The following is a 22,501-nucleotide window of genomic DNA, read 5'->3' as shown; positions in this document are numbered from 1 at the left end:
CCAGAGGAATGTTGTTTCATTTAGCTGTGTGCATGTGTACAGTTTGAATGACAATAACTTCTACTTCCACCTTAGCATTGTGGCCATATGAAGATATGTGGATGATATGAAGATAGGTGGAGAGGAAGGTTGTGTTGAGGAAGCAAGGAGTCTGCAGAAGTACTTGGACAAATTAGGAGAATAGGCAAAAAAAGTGTCAAATGGAATACAGTGTAGGGAAGTCTATGGTCATACACTTTGGTAGAAGAAATAAAGGCACAGACTATTTTCTAAATGGGGAAAAATTCAGAAATCAGAAGTACAAGGGGACTTGGTAGTCTTTGTGCAGGGTTCCTGCAGGATCAATTTGCAAGTTGTGTCAGTAGTAAGGAAGGCAAAAGCAATGTTAGCATTCATTTCCAGAGGACTGGAATATAAACGCAAGAATATAATGTGGAGGCTTTGGTCAGACCACGTTTGGAATATTGTGAGCAGTTTTGGCCCCATATCTAAGAAGGGAGGTACCAACATTAGAGAGAGTCCAATGGTTTAGGAAAATGATCCCAGGAATGAATGGGTTAACATATGAGGAGCATTTGATGAGGAGTTTTGAAGAATGAGCAACAAGGGAAAGGCTGAGCCCAGATTTATAGATCTCAATCCAACCCATGGTCTTTCATCATCATTTACCAGAATTATAAATAAGATTTACAGAAGGGCCAAATATTTTGATTCGTTTTCAGAATTGGAAAGAACTTATTTCTGCAAAGGTATATTAGGACCACCCAGGTCATGATCTCTTCTCGCTGCTGCCATCGGGATGAAGGTATAGGAGCTTCAGGACTCACTACCAGGTTCAGGAACAGTTATTATTCCACAACCATCAGGCTCTTGAACCAATAGGGAAAACTTCATCCAACTTCACATGCCCCATCATTGAACTATTCTCTCAACCAATGGAATCACTTTCAAGGTCTCTTCATCTCATGTTCTTGATATTTATTGCTTTTATTCCTCTTTTTTATTTGCACAGTTTGTTGTCTTTTGCACATTGGTTGCTGTTCAGCCCTGTTGGGTACGGTCTTTCATTGATTCACTGAATATGCCCGCAAGAAAACAAATCTCGGGGTTACGTATGGTAGCATACAAGTATTTTGATAATAAATTTACTTTGAACTTTTGAAATACTTTATTTCCGCAGCTGCGAAAGGAGTTAAGGAGGATTGAATAACATTAAAAATTAAAACCACCAACTCTTGAGAAACAGTGGGTTATTGTAGGTGGCTCCAACTGAAGAACTAACATTAATATACGTCCAACTGGGCAAATGGTCTCAGGTACAGTAATTTCTCCACTCTAGTTCTTCAACATTTTACACTATGTTCAAACAGTAATTTTCACATATTTTGCTGTCTTGACTAATGCCCACATCATGAACTACCTTCAGCACTAGTCTAATCAACTTAGTCCAATATTTGTCATTATGCCTCTGGTTATATTGCATGATTACCCATCTGATTCCAAAGCAAAAGTTCTATTTGGAGAAAGACTAGTAATTTTTAATAAAGAAAACCCAAGTAATAATTGATTTTTCCCTCATATTACCATTTTTTAAATTATTTATACTTATTTTAAACTAACATTTAATAGAACTAGAAATTTTTTAGCAACAGCTTCTGTCATTCTCTCATGAGGATGACTACCTATTTACATTTAACACATTCATTGCAAATTAATTTGAACATGGTTATTTATACGACTTTAGCTACATTTCAGTTGTTTGTGCTTGGAGAGGGAGAGTAATATCAGTCCAAGCCAGCAAATATGTATAAACATGAAAATATGCTTTGTGCATTCCTGCAAAATGGATGATTTCTACAATGTAAATCCTCTAAAAAAAAATTACCTATGCTGTCCAATTTTGAGTGGGAATGGGTAGAAAATTAACAACACTATCTAAAATACATTGGTGAAATACTCTGATGCTGTTAAGATTCTATGTATATCCAAGTACACATTAACCAAGTTCATTTTGATATGATCATATGACCAAGTAACAATTTATTAGTTTCTTTGCATTCTATCCACAGGAATACTTTACTTTCCATAATCTGCACTGAAAATGTCCTTAAGTTCTGTTGCAATGTGGTGTTGATCTTCTTGATGATCATTAGTTTGACCATTTCCTCTTGATATATTGGCTCTCTGATCCTTTCTTTTCTGTTTATTATTTTTGAGTTTCCTTTTGGCAATTTATCATTAGTTCTGCTTGATCATGTCGACGAATTATCTGTTCAGAGAAATCAATAAACCATGATCACTGACTGTTATGAAAAAATAAATAAACTTCTGAATGACCAAATGAATACAAACTAAGACACACATAAAGAGCATGTCTACTAAATTATGCGAAATGCCAATTATGCTACATTGTTATACATAAATTGGCACAGGGTGATTCAGTATCACTGCAGTTATAATTATTCTCAACTTAGCTTCCTCTTTACCTTGTACCTTTCTCAGGAATTTGTAATTAAATTTATGATTCAAAGAAAAAGTTTAAACTTCTGGTACAGATGGTATATTACACATATAAAAAACTAGGATGGACAAAATAAGGTTTCTAATTTATAAATAAGTATGAACAAACAGCAGATAACACAGCACTGGTACACAGTTAAGGCATTCCAATGTGCAGGAGAGAAAGAAAAACAGAACAAAACTTTGGAACAAGTGAGAAACTAATGTTTAAAGAAATGACAGATTAAATAATTATAATTTTGAAAAAACTGAGAGCTTAGATTACAATAGCCTCAGACATGCTTGACAAACCTTTCAGATTTCTTTACAGAGAGAGCAAATCAAAGTAATGCTAAATTGTCCAATACACAAATTATTAAAAAGCTCATGAGAAAGGTTCTACTTGTGGAGTCAGAGGAAAAGGGCTTGAACAGGCATCAAATAGACTTAAAATTAAGGAAAAACAAATAGTAGAAATGATTACGCAGATGGAAGTGAATGGAAAGTGAAAATTTGTCAGGTTCAGTATGGGACAACTAATAGATAATTAACATGATTTAAACATAGAATAACTAACTCAATTTCAAAATCTGCAAATGATACCAAACTTGGCAAGTTTAGGGTGGAAGGATATGGAGGTTATTTAATAGTGAGAAAGAATGGAACATAATTCATAAAATCATTAGAGAAACTGTGAACTAAACAGTTACCTGTCATATTAACAAAGATAAATGTGAAGTGATCCAATTTGTTAAGAAAAACAGAATATTTTGAAATAAAGCAGAATGGGCAATAATATGTGAGCAGGAGCTCATGAAAATAATCTTTAAATTAATTTCACACGATTACTGCAAATCAGCAAAGCAATTAAAATTTCAACAAAGAAACAGGATTAATGTATGGCTGCATGAAGTTTTAATATCATGATGTTAAACTTGCATAAGATCTGCAACAGTTGCACAATTCTTGTCTCTAGATAGCTTAAAACACCGAGGAAAGTATAAAGTGATTAACAAAGATACATCAGAACTGAGAAGTTTCAGCCGTTGAGAAAGATTGATCAGGTTGATCATTTTCATTAGAAAGAGATTGAGAGACCAGATAGAGCTTCATTGGTGTGAATAATGGAATAGTGTGTTGGCGAAGAAAATGTTCCCACTTTTGGAAGAATCCAAAGACTGGAATTATAAGAGAGTTATTTTAAATCCTGTGGGGAAAGTAAAGTTTTTTTTTAATTCAGTGGATAGACTGCTAAAAATCTGGACATTTTTGATGAAATATCTTAGATACTTTCAAAAGAAAACTAAAGTATTACATTTCTGTAGCACATTTGTAATTTTAGGATGAACCAAAGTGATTTACAACTGATGAAGAACTTTTTAACTACATATTCAGTGAGATATGAAAAAATACTGATTCATAAAGTCCTACAGTCACAAAGTGATACAGTACAGAAAGGGGCCTTAAGTCCATGGCAAACGGCAACTATCTATTTAAATCAATTCTATATTAATCACATTTTAACATTCTTCACACCTCCTCTCAACTCTCTCTCAATTCTACCACCCACTTGCATATTAGGAACTGTTTATGGTGACAAACCCACACTTCTTTGGCATATAGGAGGAAACCAGAGCACTCAGAGGAAAACCATGTGGTTACAGGGAGAATGTGCAAACTCTACACAGACAGCACCTATGGTAAGGACTGAACTCCAGTCTCTGCTACTGTGATATTTGCCCTGCTAGCTGTATAACTATGCTGCCACCAAAGTGTTAACTAACTCCTTCCTTATATTACTTAATCATTTCAAATAGAACCAAGTGTACAATATTATTGAGCTACAAATGTTGTGGAATCCATCCTATTTACAATTCAGGACATCAAAGGACAATAATATAGGTGGAATATTTTGTGCATGACCAGTTTATTTTCTAGTCTGCAAGCCTTATTGAATGTTAGTTTTAGACTTGACAAGCCTTTAATCAGGAACATAAGGAATAGGAAAAGGAGTAGATAATATTGTTCTTTGAGCAATCTGATAAAACCACAGCCCATCTGATCATAGACTCTATTCCTCATACTTCCAAAAATTGTTCTCCCTTGACTGGTGATAATGCAATAGTTAAGTTACTACACCACCAATTCTGAGGCCGGGACTGATATTCAAATATTACATTCAAATCCCACCAGGGCAGCTGTGGAATTTATTTTCAGTTAATAGTCTAGAACCTATTTTTGAAGTAACTGGTTATCAATGAAGATGAACATAAAGCCACCAAATTACTGTAAAAGCCCATGGTGTTTTCTACAAAACTTGACCCCATGTAGAACTAAGCAGTAGGTTTGATCAATACCCCATCCAGCTCTCTAAGTATTAATTTACTCCATGGATAGTTCAAAAAAGTACATCACTGACAAAATGCAACACGACTTGGAAGTTTCTCTCCAACTGGCTTAATGCTCTAATGTGGGAACACATCACCTTTCCTTCATCATCACTAGTTCCAAGTAGAACTCCATTTGCAGCAACACTGAATGTTCGCCTGTTTAAGAAAGTGCCTCATCCCCACTTTTCTTGGGAGCACTTAGTTCAGGCAACAAATACTGGTCTTGCCAGTGTACTCAGAAGCTGAACAATGAATTATAACAAAGTTGAAGGCACTAATTGATTCTATTTCCTTTAACAATTCTACATTCACCAGACTAGGCACAGTGTGCAAAGTGAATATTCCACTACAGTGGGGTCCTCTGCTACCTCCAACGCTCTAAAACCATACCCGCGGATTGAACCCCAGTCACTGGAGCTGTGCACCAGCAACACTCTTTGCTGGGTTACTATTCCTCCTGACGCCACTGCCTCTTTTCAGTTTGCGAATGGTAACTCAAGAAGTTCCACGTCCATCGCCTTCTTTTCTGGTAGAATGTACCAGGCAAAGCAACCACAGGGATTCTCAAGGACTGTTCATGATGCAAAGAACCATCAATTGCACCCTCACTGCCTTGAGGACATGAAACAAAAACTCTGAAATCTAAAGAGGGCATAATTCCTCAAATGTCTATTTGGCTTATCACTTTTTTTAAGTCAGAAAAATAATGTGGAACCCCTGATACCTAGTTAACTGCCATGACATGTTTATCATCTCACAGTCTTACGTGGCAGATATCACAGACACCAAATGCTGGCTCCTAGGAGACTGGAAAATCTGCTGAATATCCAGCTGCACAAGCTGGTCCAAAGAGACATAAAACTGAGAGCCATGCAATGATATAGGGCAGACAATATTTCTACTTCATTTATTGTTCCAGCGACACCATGCTTAATAGTGAAAGGTTTATGTCTCATTTCATTACTTAGAGTCTTCCACAACATGATGATTGAGCAATTAAGCAAGCTCAGGCCTCACTAGGAAGCACAAGAGTAGGAGGAAAAAAAAGAGTTTGAAGCAACAGAAGATAGTGGGAGCAATGTCAGGACTTTCACATCACATAGGTTAAGGAAGAACAGTTAGCATAAAACTTTTAATGAAAGAAATACAAATCTAATTCCTGCTTAGAAAATAGAGCTATCAATGATTTCACACAGTTAGGTTTAGATACTGTTTTGGTAAGGTGATGGGTGGCTTGTAATATTCAAATAAAACTTTGCCAAGCCACAATTTTCTCCTGCTCTAAAATTTAACCACCTCACATTCCACCTTTGCCAAATACCTTGCTGTTATTAATCTGTCAGTCACCATTCAATAGAAATGTATCTGGACCATCTAAATAATTGATGGGTTTAGAAAAGCGGATCAAGGGCTTGTTAATCTTGGATGAACAACTCAGTTCCTGCTTCCCAAACCTCTCCCACCGTAAATACACCATAGACTAAACTTTCACCACTTAGCTGGCTGAATGTAGAGCTTACACAATTTAAGGAGCTTGAGATTATTTGTGACAAAGCATTCCACCTGAAAGGCAAACCCTGCACTAGATTAAATATTCCTCACTTCCACCTCTAGTTCACCATGGCTGTCACATATACGACATAAAGATGCACTGCTTCATGCTAATAAGTCCTCTTCTATCGCACCCAGCAAATTCATAACTTTTCATTTAGAAAGTTAAGGACAGCAATAGCTTGAGAATACCTCCACCTGCAAACACATTTCCAAGCCACATAGCATCATAGAGAAGCACAGCATAGAAATAGGCCTTTTGGCCCATCTAGTCCATGCCAAAAACACTTAAACTGCCTACTCCCATCAACTTGCACCAGGACCATTGTCCTCCATACCCTTTCCATTCATGTCCCTACCCAAACTTCTCTTAAACATTGAAATCGAGTTCACATGCACCACTTGTGCTAGAAGCTCATTCCACACTCTCATGACCTTCTGAGTGAAGAAGTTTCTCTTCATGTTCCCCTTAAACTTTTCACTTTTCATCCTTAACCCATGATCTCTGATTGCAGTCCCACCCAACCGCAGTGGAAAAAGCCAGCTTGCACTTACTCTATCTATACTCCTCATAATTTTGTATACCTCTATCAAATCTACTCTCAGTCTTTACGTTCTAAGGAATGCAGTCATAACCTATTCAATCTTTCCTTATAACTCAGGTCCTCCAGAACCAGCAGATGCTTGTAAACTTTTTCTGTACTCTTTAAACCTTATGTACATCTTTCCTGTAGATAGGTGACCAAAACTGCACACAATACTCTAAATTAGGCCTCACCAATGTCTTATCCAACTTCAACATAACATCTTATCTCCTGTACCCAATATATTGATTAACAAAAGCCAATGTTTCAAAAGCTTTCTTTATGACCCTATCTACCTGTAACACCACTTTCAACAAATTATGGACCTGTATTCACAGATCCCTTTTTTCTACCATACTCCTCAGTCCCCTACTGTTCACTGTGTAAGATCTACCCTGGTTGGTCCTACTGAAGTGCAAAATCTTGCACTTCTCTGCATTAAATTCCACCTGCTATTTTTCCAGCTAACGCAGATCCCTCTGCAAGCCATATCCTTCCCCACTCTCCACTACACTCCCAATCTTGGTGTCATCCACAAATTTGCTGATCCAATTCATCACCTTATCATCCGTATCATTGATATAGATGACAAACAACAATGGACCCAGCACTGATCCCTGCAGCACTCTAGTCACAGGCCTGGTTAGAGAGGCAACTATCTACTACCACTCTCTGTCTTCTCCCACAAAGCCAATGTCTAATCCAATTTACTACCTCATTTTGAATGCCAAACAACTGAACCTTCTTGACCAACCTCCCATGAGGGACCTTCTCAAATGCGTTGCTAAAGTCCATGTAGACCACATCCACTGCCTTGCCTTCATCCACTTTCCTGGTAACTTCCTCGAAAAACCCTAATAAGATTGGTTAGACATGATCTGCCATGCACAAAGCCATGTTGACTATCCTTAATCAGTCCATATCTATCCAAATACTCACATATCTGATCCGTTAGAATACCTTCCAATAACTTTGCCACAACTGATGTCAGACTCACTGGCCTATAATTTCCTAGTTTATGGTTACAGTCTTTTTTAAACAGCAGAGCATTATTGGCTATCCTCCAATCATCTGGTACCTTTCCTGTTGCTAAAGATGATTTAAATATATCTGCTAGGGCCCTGTCAATTTTTGTACTGGCCTCCTGTGAGGTTCAAGGAAACACCTTGTCAGGCCCTGGGGATTCATTGACCCTAATTTGCCTCAGGATAGCAAACACCTCCTCCTCTGTAATCTGTACAGGGTCCATGAAGTTGATGTTGCTTTGCCTCACTTCTATAGACTCTGTGTCTGCCTCCTGAGTAAATACAGATACATAAAATTTATTTAAGTTCTCCCCCATCTGTTTTGGCTCCACACATGAATTACAATTCTTAACTTTCAGGGGACCAATTTTGTCCTTTGCAATCTTTTTGCTCTTAACATATCTGTCGAAACCCTTAGGATTTTCCTACTCCTTGTCTGCTAAAGCACCTCATGCCTTCTTTTAGCCCTCCTGATTTCTTTCTTAAGTGTTGTCTTGCATTCCTTATATTCCATGAGCACCTCATTTGTTCCTACCTGCCTATACCTACTATGCACCTCCTTTTTTCTCTTAACCAGAGCCTCAATATCTCTTGAAAACCAAGGTCCCCTCCACTTGTTATCATTATCTTTTATTATGACAGGAATGTACAAGCTTTTTACTCTCAAATTTGAAGGTCTCCCACTAACCAAGTACACCTTTGCCAGAAACAGCCTGTCCCAATCTTCACTTGCCAGATTATTTTTGATACCATCAACATTGGCCTTTCTCCAATTTAGAATCTCAACCGGTGGAGCAGACCTATCTATTTGCATATTTACTTTGAAACTAATGGCATTGTGGTCACTAGGTGCAACGTGTTCCCTACACAAACTTCTATCATTTGCCCTGTTTCATTCCCTAATAGCAAATCCAGTATCACACACTCTCTCATTGGGACTTCTATGTACTGATGAAGGAAACTTTCCTGAACACATTTGACAAACTCCATCCCACCTAGTTCTTTTACAGTATGGGATTCCCAGTCAATATGTGGAAAGTTAAAATCACGTACTATAACAACCTCATGTTTCTTGCAACAGTCTGCAATCTCTCTACAAATTTGTTCTAAATCCCGCAGACTGTTGGGTGGTCATAACACCTCACAAGATAAGTTCTTCAGTCTGTCCTGATGGAGCACTGTTGTGACATTTTCACTGACTATTAAAGCCACCCCTCCTCCTTTAAGCCTTCCCACTCTGTCACATCTAAAACAACAGAATTCTGGAATATTAAGCTGCCAGTCCTGCCTTTCCTGCAACCAAATCTCACTAATGGCTACAATGTCATAATTCCAGGTGTTGATCCAGGCTGTGAGCTCATCCACCTTTCCTACAATACTTCTTACATTGAAATATAAGCAGCTCAAGACATTAGTTGAACCATGCTCAACCTTTTGATTCCTGACTTTGTCTGATATCTTAACAACAACTGTCTCCGCAACCTCTTCACTAACTGGTTTCAATCCCCATGCAACTCTAGTTTAAACCACACCGTGCAGCATTAGCAAACCTTCCTGGTAGGTTTGTAGTCCCCCTCCAGTTCAGGTGCAAACTATATCTTCTGTACAGGTCGTATCTTCCCTGGAAAAGAGCCCAATGATCCAAAAATCTTATTTCCTCCCTCCTAAACCAACTCCTTAGCCATGTGTTAAACTGTATAACCTTCCTAATTCTGGCCTCACTGGCAAGTGGCATGGGTAGCAATTCTGAGATCACATCCTGCCCTTTAACTTGGTACCTAACTCACTGAACTCTCTTTGCAGAAACTCGTCACACGTCCTACCCATGCCATTAGTACCTACATGGACCACGAACTCTGGGTGTTCACCTTCACATTTAAGAATGCTGAGGACTCAATCCAAGATGTCCCAAAACCCTAGCACCCAAGAGGCAACATACCTTTCGGGACTCAGCAGGCCAAACAGCATCTATGGAAAAGAGTAAACAGTGAAAAGGGTGAACAGATGAAGGGTTTTGGGCTGAGACCGTTCATCTGGACTGGTTGAAGGGTCTCAGCCTGAAACGTCAACTGTTTACTCTTTGCCATAGATGCTGCCTGGTCTACTGAGTTCCTCCAGCATCTTGTGTGTGTTGCTTGGATTTCCAGCATCTGCAGATTTTCTTGTGTTTGTAATACCTACCGGGAAACTCATTCTCGCCCACAGAACCTCCTTTCTGTTCCCCTAACTAACAAGTACCCTGTCACCACAGCATGCCTCTTCTCCCCACTTCTCTTCTGAGTCACATAGCCAGATTCAGTGCAAAAGACCCTCCTGCTGTGACATTCCTCTGCTAGGTCATCCCCTGCAACAGTATCCAAAGTGATATATCAATTATTGAGGGGGAAGGCCACAGGGGTTCTCTGCACTGGCTCCTGAACCCCTTCCTGATTGTCACCCAGTTTCCTGTGTCCTGCACCTTGTGTGTAACTACCTCTCAATATGTCCTGTCTATCAGCTTCCCCTCAACCCCTTCAGCCTCCCAAATGATCTGGAGTTCCTCAATGTGGATTGTCAGAAGCTGCAGCTGGATACACTTCTCACAGTTGTAGTCATCAGGGAATCTGGAGGTCTCCCTGCCTTCCCACATCCCAAAAGAGGATCATTTCACTATCCTGCCTGACATCTGTCAATGAGAACAAATCTCAATGTTTCTTCATTGTCATTGGGTTAAAGCCCTGGAGTTCAGTACTTCCTTATTTCATAACATGGAATGCAGAGTGGAAGAAGACAGTTCATCGAAGCTTCTTAATAAAATTTTGCTTGACCAGTAATGAACTGCCAAACATACTAATAATACGATCAGTTAGTACATAGTTACAAATATTTATACTGGAAAGAGCAAATAACGATAAATTTTAGGCTTTGAGGTACTCCCAATGACTCTATAGTGCAAATGAGAGATCTGGTCTGCCATTTTGCTCTCTACCTGCCGCAGAAAAAAATATTTTTAATACGAAAATATTTACAACAGCTATGTGATGATTAAGAGAAATTGACCTCTTCCTGCCTTATCTTTTCATACTGCATCTTCTCGATTTGTTGTCTTCTCCTGGAAAATTGCTTTGCAATTTCTGCTTGTATTTCTTGTGCCTGTTTAAAGTAGGTAGTTTCAGATTGTGACAGAACTTTGCACTATAGTATAGAAAATAATAAGTACAGAAAATGATGTGAAATCATTTCTGAACATATAATATAATTTCTCAGTAATATGATAAAATGTATTGGACAATAAGGCTTTCTATTTTATAAGCTGAATATCTGTAATTGATATTTTAAAAGTTAAGGTGTTGGAAATATCAGTACATTATTCACAAACCACGTGAATTATCAATGTAGAAGGGCAATTGGAGATCTACAAGTTCTCTTATTGAAGCATTAATTTTTTGTGAATCCAAGATTTCTTTCCACACATTGATCCCTCCTTCTCACTGGTTGAACATGATTATCTTTTTCATTATCCTAGTATTTTACCAGGATATCTGTGGGGGTAAACATTATCCAAAGATTAATGGATCTGGAATTATCTGTGGAGTCACCCTTTGTAGGTAGAACTTAAAATCCAGTAATGAGACTGTATTTAACATAGGCAAATCCATCTGATGATTTCTTTTGTGTATAGATAATTACATTTGATAAAGAAAGGATTGTTAACTATATTTACTGTATGGTCTGACTCATGAGACTATATTACTCCGGTCTTTGTAGAGAAACTTCTTTTTCCAATTTTTATTTTGTTCCAGATGGGGACAAATAGCAAATTTAGAAAGGAGAGCATCTTAAAAACTATATTTTTTTTCCACTAATCTTTCACAATTGATATTTAGTTTACAATCATTTCATCCTCTATGAGAATTATATTGTATCTTCAATGAATAAGGCTATTGATATTTTTGCTTTCAAAGAAAATGGATGTAATTAAGAAATCCAATCTCAAAACCAACAATGAAATTGTTCAATACCATACAAAACAAACTGAAATTGATCATTTGTCACGAAAGTCAAAGATACTAAGTTTAGATACATGGCATGCAAGTCTTAGAATACTAGTAAATGCCCTAGAATTCTACTTATTAAATATGAAAATAGACGCAAAGCATACCACTTTCTGAGAACGAGCTGTTCTGATGCAGTTTTCTCATCAATTCCTTATGAGGTGAATTGCTTCCATGACTAATCTGCACATGAACTTCATTCACTAAAAGGGCCTCCTGAGGTTTTGACAAGCGCCAGATAAATATTACATCTTCCTTCCAACTTGAGAACACTCTCCCACACTATCATGTACATTTCCCAAATCTATCCTATTTGTGCTTTCTTTCACAAAATTTCTATTAGTATTTACTTTTGGGCAATTCTATGTCACAAGACAGTATCTTTCAGGAACTTTACTGCGACTGAATCAATTTTTTTAAAGAAATCTAACGCTGTCTTCTAGTAGCATGTTGACCATAGTCTTGGGAGGGCGCCCAGGGTTCATCCTCCCATGCTTGGGCTCCCATATGATGACTAGGCTGGCAGGTAGCTCGAGGTGGCACAGACAGTGCCCCGCTAGTTGCAGTCTTCTCGCCTCGATTTTAGTGGTGAGCATCAGTAGGTTGTTACAGAGCTCGACGTTCGTCATGTGCTATTGCCAACTCACGTCAAGAGCCATCCGGAGCATTCGTGTATAGCAACCATCTGAGGCTTTCGCATAGTCTTGGTGAGTGTCCACGTCTCGCATCCATACGTGAAAATGGACTCTGTGACTGCTATGAAGATCCTTTTTTTAAGCCCTCTGGTCAGGTTCAGCTTCCAGATTTCCTTCATGTCGTTCTTGCTGCTTGAGAGAGGGGAAATCTTTGCATCCACATTTGGATCTAGATCCTTATTGTAGATAACTGGTATACAATTAATGCTTTCTGCCATTCTGATATTCCATAATAATCTCAAAATATTTTTGAGAAATTTTAAAGCACATCTTTTCAGTTTCCACTAAAACTCAATTTAACAGTCACATCATTATGCTGCACACTAGTGGCAATGTTCTATTTCCCTTCCATATATTTAATGCTCTTCATTTCTAACAAAAATAATTAAAAACCTATTGTATGCAGGTTGTCTGCTTTGAGGATTCTATAGGATGTGACACAAGGAAGGAAGGGATGTAAAATCCTACAGAATTTAATGATAAATATTGTTTGCAGTAAAAAACATTGTATTGAAAGAAAGAGTGTTATAGAACATCCTAATATAAAAAGCTGGTAGCCTGAATTTGAAATATGCCCATATCCTGTGAACAAGTTTTGTTAGACTCTGTCACTGACACAGAAAAAGTTTGGACAAGATATAGGATTACAACACTCTGGCTTGGAAATTGCTTGCTCTGCTAAAAGCATAAGTATTTTTGCCAAGAGCTTGCCAGTGTAAAAATACCAAATTCTGATAAACAACTTGATTTTTTTTCCTGCAGTACACAGCCTGCAAAGGAAAATTTGGCAAGTCTAGAACCAGAACCAGGAGGTTCAAAGGGATTGGAGAGCCATTGGTCAAGAGTCAATCAGAATCTGATGGGCAATGGAGTGAAATCAAAACCTAGGGAACAATGCGGTAATTAAAGATCAAGGCACAGAAACTTATGGGTGTAGGAAAAACAGTACAGGCAGCTGGAGTTGGAAGTAATGGATAGAGTAATTAGACATGAAATCTCAGGGGTAGCTGGAGACTGGGCCCTAGTGAAGAGTGGAAAAATAGATACAAGAGTGGGTCACCAGATCAGAAATCTCCAGGCATTGGGAGAGCAGGGTTCTTGATAAAAATTAAAGGAGCCCTTCTTGTTATGAATTCCTTGCCCTTCTTCAAAACAATGAGGCAGGCACTCTGTTGAAACATGCTGTTCTGTGAGTGACCAACAGAAAAAAAAGTACGCTGAAAAATGAGACACAATTTCCCAGATAATTCTGAAAAAGAGCACTGCATGGGGAATGACATCATTCATTGCATGACTGGTAGGGAAATCATTTTATTGATTGAAGAGTGATTCTCATCCATAAGCAGTCAGTCAAATCTCCGGAACAGCACAATTTGTCCCAGAATATATAACTGCATTCCACTCTTTTCTAATTTATTAGAAATGGATAATTTTCAGATGCCTGCCATTGTAAAAGATAAAATGGCACTTATCTATATTTGCAGACCGAATGCCTACATTGCCTGGCCTTTGACATAGCTTAATCAAATTATCTCCATAGGTCAAACGTCATTACAGGATACTAGATATTTTCATCTGATGTGGAATACTTCACCTGTACTTTGCGTGCATTTGCTGCTCGTTTTTCCAGAAGTTTCTCTGATGTGATCACTGTGCAACCATTAATGGGTTCAAGCCCCTGAAATGTAAAATAATAAAACAAATGCTCATGTTCATATCTTTTCTTCTGCATAGCTTATGTTTAAAATAGTGCATTGTTTCTTTGTGTGGAGGCTACCTCAGTACATACATTTAAGACAAGGCTGGATAGATTTTTGCATTGTAGGGGAATTAAAGGTTATGGGGGAAAGGCAGGTCAGTGGAGATGAGTCCATGGTCAGATCAACCATGATCTTGTTGAATGGTGGAACAGACTCAACGGACCAGATGGCCTACTCCTGCTCTTCTTTCTTATGTTCTTATGTAAGTGATACTAGCAAAATAGCAGCCTGTATTTAATCATTAAATGTCACTTCTATGGAACTTGTAAGCAGTGTATTTATTGTCCTTTGTTGCTGGACAAAGAAAATTTCAAATTCTGATGGGAATATTAGTTTACAGATTTAGCCCCCAGTTTAAAAAAATGTTTTCTCAAGATATATTGATTCTATTATGGTCATTTTTGTATGATTTCTTTTGTATTATTTCTTCCAGTCATCGCTGGGCTCCCTGATGAGAATTCCCCTATTTGGGATTTTGGAAAGAAGAATATCACTGATAGGATACCAATCAGTTCAGGATATAGGACAGGACAGTCTGCCCACTTCAAAACATGAGATTCTGAATCCAGTGGTGACCCGACCTCACTTTCTCAGGTAAATAATGCGGAGCAGATGAAAGAGATATCAGAACATTCCTCATATGCAAACACAAACTTCAAATACCTTGGCACTACGGAAATGCACACCACACACAAATAAAATCAGTACCTAGTATTACAGCAAACATGAGGAAATCTGCAGTATTACGGGTTAATTTTATGTGGAACTATTCTTAAATAGAAATGGAAAAGTTACCAAGTATTGAAACCAGTGTAGAATGTCCATTCACTTTCTATTGAGATTCGAGACACACCCTTTTCCCTTTCACATGGGAAGGGGCCTTCCAAGCTTGAATTCTTGTGTACTATTGCTGTTGAATATTATGGCACTGATTTTACCAATGTCTCCTTTCAGCATGCTGGGCCAACCCATCAAGTGTCCGCATTTGAACAATTGGTTCTTCAAAACAAAGAGTTTTTACTGAATAAACTAATGAGAATTTGTAAAATAGGATGACTTTGTGTTAAAAAGGAACTTAAAAAATAGTTTGGAAGCCCAAAGTTTCAAAAGAATAGAAGTCTTTTCACCTTGGATAGTGGAATTCTGGTGGATGGTATTTCTAAATCTGGTAACAGGAACAGTGTTGACATTCAAGGCATAATAAGCCACATAAGCAATAGGCAGAATTTATTATATATAGACATTGTTGACAGAATCAGAATCATATTTAATATCACTGGCCTATGTTGTGAAATTTGTTAACTTAGCATCAGTGTAATATAATACATGAAAATATAGAAAAATATAAATAAATCAGTTACATAAAGTCTATGTATGTATATTAAATAGTTAAATTAAAAATAGTACAAAACAGAAATAATAAAAGTGAGGTAGAGTTCATGGGTTCAATGTCCATTTAGGAATCGGGTGGCTGAGGGGAAGAAATTGTTCCTGAATTGCTGAGTGTGCCTTCAGGATTATGTACTTCCTTCCTGATGGTAACAATGAGAAGAGGGTACATCCTGGGTGATGGGGGTCCTTAATAATGGACACCACCCCTTCAAGATGTCTTGGATACTACAGAGGCTAGTACCCAAGATGGAGCTGACTAATTTTACAATTTTCTGTAGCTTCTTTCAATCCTGTGCAGTAGCCTCCCCCCTGCACCCCCCCGCCATACCAGACAGTGATGCAACCTTTCAGAATGCTGTCCACAGATACACCTCCTGTGCTCCTTGACAGGGGTTTCCACCATGCATTCTGCCAGGCCGATATATGCTGCTCTGCATTCACAAAGAATCCTGTAAATACCAAGCGTCCTGAGTCCCAGCTCATCTTTGACCCACATAAGCTGTGATTTGAGCTTCCCTTCGGGTTTGTGGATGGTATTAATTTAGTATTTCTTCAGGATCCTGGCAATCCTTCCAGTGACTGTAGAATTATAGGGAATACCGGCAGTAGTGGTGGGTTCCTCCTCATGGTTAGTTTTCCTGATTTTTCTGTCAGCACTTTTAAGGGTCTGATTGATTTCTTTCACCTAGTAGCCATTCTATAGGAATGTAATCAATCAAGGAGCACAGGAGGTGTATCTGTTTGGATTGCCCAGAGAAATCGGCAGTGGCAGAACATCGCATTCACAATGGCCATAGGATTGACTTCAAATGCACAAAACTACTGTGCCACACCAATGGGTTTTGGGACTGCCTGGTGAAGGAAGCCATTGAAACAAAAGTACAGGAAAAGAATTTTAAGAAAGATGAAGGTCTCACTCCAAGTAAGAACTGGAATTTAATTGTAAACAAGGTAGGACAGTAGGAACCTGATTGAATGAGGACTAACTGATCAGGAGAGATGGACGACAGGGGTATAAATACCACCGGACCAGACAGCCCTAGGCATCATCCCTGAGGAAGATGGCAGAATGTGGCATCGAAACACTGGTTAAAGTCAATAGCTGTACCTGGCAGGAAGCCCGAGAAGAGTTTAGAGATAAACATAGAAAACCTACAGCGCAATACAGGCCCTTCGGCCTACAAAGCTGTGCCAAACATGTTCTTACTTTAGAAATTACCTAGGGTTACCCATAGCACTCTATTTTTCTGAGCTCAATGTACCATAAAGAAGGATAGTCAGAATCAGAATTAGGTTTATTATCATCGGCATGTGACGTGAAATTTGTTAACTTAGCAGCAGTTCAATGCAGTACATAATCTAGCAGAGAAAAAATAATAAATAAAACATAATAAAGAAACAAGTAAATCAATTATGTATATTGAATAGATTATTTAAGAAATGTGCAAAAACAGAAATACAGTACATTAAAAGTGAGGTAGTGCTCAAGGGTTCAATGTCCATTGAGGAATCGGATGGCAGAGGGGAAGAAGCTGTTCCTGAATTGCTGAGTGTGCCCCTTCAGGCTTCTGTATCTCCTACCTGATGGTTACGTGAGAAAAGTGCATGCCCTGGGTGCTGGATGTCTTTAATAATGGTCACTGTCTTTCTGAGACACCACTTCCTAAAGATGTCCTGGGTACTTTGTAGGCTAGTACCCAAGATGGAGCTGACTAGGTTTACAACCTTCTGCAGCTTCTTTCTGTCCTGTGCAGTAGCCCCTCCATACCAGAGAGTGATGCAGCCTGTCAGAATGCTCTCCACATGTCACAATGGCAGGGGATTGGGAGCAAGGGTGGACCCAAATGCAAGACACATCTTGTGAGGTTACTTAGGTTTAGTTTATTGTACGATACCAGGAGAGCAAGACAGAAGCAGGAATAGTGAACTGGACAAGGACTAAGGACTATGACTAGGCTGGGACCAAGGGTCTGGGCTTGGACTCAGAATCAGCTCCCAGAACTAGAGGAGACATGAAGGGGCTAGAGTATGGACTCCAAGCCCGAGACTGGGCAAGGACCCAGTACCTGGGTCTTGCCTCGGGCTCAGACCCCAGAACCAGGCAAGGACATGACATGGACTAGGGAGAGGAGGAACATGGGAGCACAGAGCCTCAGTCTCAGGGAGCTGGTACATGAAAGCTTGGACACAAACACAGGACAGAGAGCCAAGACCCCTCCTTGGGTACAGGATATAGGGCCAGGACACATGACTCATGACCCTCCACAGGGCAACAGCAAGACAGCCAGACTTACCCCACAGAGGCAAGGACAAGACAAGACCAACACAAATGAGCACCAGACAGTACCTATCTAGCTCCAGTGATGGAACTAGACCAAAGCACAGGCAGGGGCTGCAAACGAGGACTAGAGGCAAGAGGGGCAGAGAAGGGATTCAGACAAGGGGGTAGGACAGGAATCACAGACCACCAGGGCCAGGACATGACTCAGAACTGGCAGCCACCAGGACCAGGACTTGACATGGTACTTGAACACCACCAGGAACAGGACATGGACGTGGTACTTGGACGCCGCCGGGGCCAGGACGTGGTGCGTGGAACCTCCGGGTAGTGCCGATCTCCCGACTCGGCTCGGGAACAGTAGACAGCGGCTCTTGATTCTCGCCGGCGGGTTAACTGACGGACCCACCTCAGTAAGGAAACTTTGCAGGCTCGCTTTGGCGAGGTAACTTGACAAGGTTGCTCCGGTGAGGAAAGGCAAACTACCGGCACTCGCTTCGGGCGGAGACTAAGCTTGCTCCGGCCAGATGACATTGACACGCCATGACTTTACAGACACTCCCACGCCAAACGGCTGAAAGCCGGAGACTATAAACTACCGGTTCAGCCGAGCGTTAATTGCTTCTAATCACCAAAGTCAAGGGACACGGGAAAACAGGGAATCAATGGTCCGGATCGTAAGGTAAACAAGGTAAATTTAAAGGGATCCCGATCTGGACCATGACACCACGGTGCAACTATAGAAGTTTTTGAGCGTATTTGTTGACATGCCAAATAGTTTCAAACTCCTAATCAAGTTTAGCCGCTGTCTTGCCTTCTTTTTGGCTACATCAATATGCTGGGACCTGGTTAGATCCTCAGAGATCTTGACACCCAGGAACTTGAAACTGCTCACTCTCTCTACTTCTGATCCCCCTACGAGCTGTGTAAAATATTGAGAGACAACTAACTTTGGACCTGGGCCACCATCAATCTAAAAAGGAGTTAGGATTCTTTTTATTGGTTTTACAGTGCCTACATTTTGCAAACCTGAAGATCTGGATAGATCTGTGCTGATGCTGTCCAGTCACTAAAAGACTGGTCAGTAACAGTGACAATAGCAAAAGTTATTGAGAGTGTATTCAATTGTTTTATAATTTATGAAAATAAATTGCTCGCTAGTAAAATATTCCATAACAAATCTTCGGAAACCTACCCAGTGATGGGTTTACAGCAGATACGGTTAGGCACAGAGATGTCAAATATCCACTCAAGTCAACCGCTAGTAAAAAGAACTTAGAATATTTTGATGTCATGATGTCCTAAAATTGAAGTTTTCCACTGAAGAACATATTTAGAACATTTTTAATCAGAAATGAAAATTAGGACAATAAGGTTAGGCTCTTCTGTCAGTGAAGTATTAGGTGTATGGATTAAAAATCAGAGTGAGAATAGGAAGATATTTAATAAATGTAACACTGACTTTTATTTCAATCTTTCTTTTTAAGAACTGAAGTGATACAAAACTAGTCGATGTCATTTCAATCTGGCCCTGGCTAATGTGCAAAACTTCCTTGGTTTGGTGGCTTTACAATTATTATGGAGGTCACCCAAGGTATCGAAAAATATAAAACACTTAACCCAGATTATTTCACTCACCTGAAATCTGCGAGGAGGGTGTTTTTTTATTATACTGGTTTCCCCGTCGACCGGATTAATATCAAACGAGATGGCCGTGGGTACTAAAGAGATAGAGGCAATTGGCAAAGAGGCAAACTTATCTTTTTGGAATCTCCTGTCAAACATTAATTACACAGAAATTATGATTTCTCGGATAATGGCTAAGGAAACCACATCAATTTGCAAATCTGTTTAATAATTAACAGATTTATACGCACCCCAAGTAAATATTAACTAATTTGTACGTTCCGCGATCCAGGGGAGATTGTACTAAACTGGAAAAAGACCTCAACCGAGCCCGCATGTCCGCTGCATGCACAAAGTAGTTATTTGCAGAACAGTTTGATCGTCAGTAATACAATACAAAAAAATAAATTACAACTAACTAACTGTGGGCTTCACACTTTTCTTTCACCTTCTGTAAGCGTTTCGTTGGAAGTGAACTTCAATGTCTGAGTTTAAGAACCGGCAGGTACGTCCGCTGGGACAAGCTACTGACAGTTGCGAGAGGTTACTCGGCGTGTCAGGAGCCCACTCACCTTGTTGGTGGCTTTGCAGCACGCCGGCAACGTGCCTCTCCTTCAGCGGAGGAAGGTCGCTTCTCCTCGACTTTGAAATTTCCAGCGGCTCGCCGTGTTTCAGACGCTCCCCGTCCGCCCCGCCGGGTAATTGGTCCAAACCTCCCGTCTCGTTTGCGGTTACCGGCGTCACCTTGATCATCTTGTGCGAGACTTTAGACGAGCATAAGCCCATTTTCTCACGGACTGACTAAAACGTCGGTTCCGGAGCACCTCCCGCATCACCTGGTGAGTTTCCGTGGGGTGTGTGGGCATGTACGTTGGGTTTAGTTATCCAGAACCGCTTGAGGGTTGAAGTGCAATGAGCCAGCGGGAATGCCGCAACGCTGACCGAGTTGCCCCGGCAACGCCGCGCCAGCTGTTGTGGCCCGTCACAAAGTAACCAGCGATCTTGCGTGTCACCGCCAGGTGAACGGGCGACACGGTCACGCCTGCCTGCACCCGGGCTTAACCCCAGCACCCAGTAAAGCATCTCGTCTCTCTTTGCTATTGCAAAATAGAGACTATATTAGTACAGTTTTTGTTTTATCCTGCCAACAGTTAACTACCAAATGGCATGTCCCGCACTGCCTGCGTGCCTCCGCCTTCTCCAGAGCAAGGATTTATTGATCATATTGAACTGTCGCTCTTTCTGAGGACCTCTTTTCTCTTAATGCATCAAACATCTGAGTGGGCAGTAAACCCCCATCAGAGTACCAGACAGACCTACAACCCGTCATTAACAAAATACCAGCTGCAAGGTCCACCTGTTAATGCTGAGGAAACAGGAACGGATACAAAAGGACCATGACCCCTTTGTACCTCTTTTACCCGCCATCTTTCTAGTTTTCTTGATGGCTTTATATAATAAATTCTACTGATTAGTCTTGAACATTGTAATTAATTCAGCACCCACAATATGTTGGGAGTATTTTAGATTTTCAGGTTAGGTAACAAACCGGGTCAGGTCACGGACCTCTCAGTGGATGAACATCTGGGGGACAGTGACCACAGCTCCCTGGCCTTTAGCATTATCATGGAAAAGGATAGAATCAGACAGGACAGGAAAATTTTTAATTGGGGAAGGGCAAATTATGAGGCTATAAGGCTACAACTTGCAGATGTGAATTGGGATGATGTTTTTGCAGGGAAATGTACTATGAATATGTGCTCGATGTTTAGGGATCTCTTGCAGGATGTTAGGGATAAATTTGTCCCCGTGAGGAAGATAAAGAATGGTAGGCTGAAGGAACTATGGGTGACAAGTGAGGTGGAAAATCTAGTCAGGTGGAAGAAGGCAGCATACATGAGGTTTAGGAAGCAAAGATCAGATGGGTCTATTGAGGAATATAGGGAAGCAAGAAAGGAGCTTAAGAAGGGACTGAGGAGAGCAATAAGGGGGCATGAGAAGGCCTTGTTGAGTAGGATAAAGGAAAACCCCAAGGCATTCTTCAATTATGTGAAGAACAAAAGGATGACAGGAGTGAAGGTAGGATGGATTAGAGATAAAGGTGGGAAGATGTGCCTGGAGGATGTGGAAGTGAGCGAGGTCCTCAATGAATACTTCTCTTCGGTATTCACCAATGAGAGGGAACTTGATGACGGTGAGGACAATAAGAGTGAGGTTGATGTTCTGGAGCATGTTGATATTAAGGGAGAGGGGGTGTTGGAGTTGTTAAAATACATTAGGACAGATAAGTCCCCAGGGCCTGATGGAATATTCCCCAGGACTTGATGGAATATTCCCCAGCCTGCTCCAAGAGGCCAAGGAAGAGATTGCTGAGCCTCTGGCTAGGATCTTTATGTCCTCGTTCTCCACAGGAATGGTACCGGAGGATTGGAGGGAGGCGAATGTTGTCCCCTTGTTCAAAAAAGGTAGTAGAGATAGTCCGGGTAATTATAGACCAGTGAGTCTTACGTCTGTGGTGGGAAAGCTGTTGGAAAAGATTCTTAGAGATAGGATCTATGGGCATTTAGAGAATCATGGACTGATCAGAGCAGTCAGCATGGCTTTGTGAAGGGCAGATCGTGTCTAACAAGCCTGATAGAGTTCTTTGAGAAGACCAGGCATACAGAT

The 22,501-nt window shown here is 40.1% G+C and overlaps 1 protein-coding gene across 4 annotated transcripts; it reads right to left on the bottom strand.

Moving 5' to 3' along the window:
• Positions 1-1,144: 1,144 nt before the first annotated feature.
• Positions 1,145-20,817, bottom strand: LOC140202784 (factor associated with metabolism and energy-like). Of its 4 annotated transcripts, none has more exons than XM_072268144.1 (5): positions 20,407-20,817; positions 19,847-19,929; positions 14,373-14,456; positions 11,099-11,223; positions 1,145-2,269 (listed from the first exon to the last, which is right to left on the bottom strand). In XM_072268144.1, the coding sequence occupies exons 1-5, from the start codon at positions 20,618-20,620 to the stop codon at positions 2,266-2,268; spliced, it is 510 nt and encodes a 169-aa protein (XP_072124245.1). In that variant the 5' UTR covers positions 20,621-20,817; the 3' UTR covers positions 1,145-2,265. The 4 variants fall into 4 exon arrangements, with proteins under 4 accessions (XP_072124245.1, XP_072124226.1, XP_072124234.1 ...); XM_072268125.1 differs by having other exon boundaries at positions 11,089-11,223; positions 20,407-20,815; XM_072268133.1 differs by having other exon boundaries at positions 11,089-11,181; positions 20,407-20,809.
• Between the last annotated feature and the right edge of the window lie 1,684 nt (positions 20,818-22,501).

Source organism: Mobula birostris, chromosome 1 (genome assembly GCF_030028105.1).
Source record: "Mobula birostris isolate sMobBir1 chromosome 1, sMobBir1.hap1, whole genome shotgun sequence".
Lineage (NCBI taxonomy): Eukaryota > Metazoa > Chordata > Chondrichthyes > Myliobatiformes > Myliobatidae > Mobula > Mobula birostris.
Note: the sequence above shows the minus strand (reverse complement) of the source record. Positions and strands in the feature narration are given on the sequence as shown.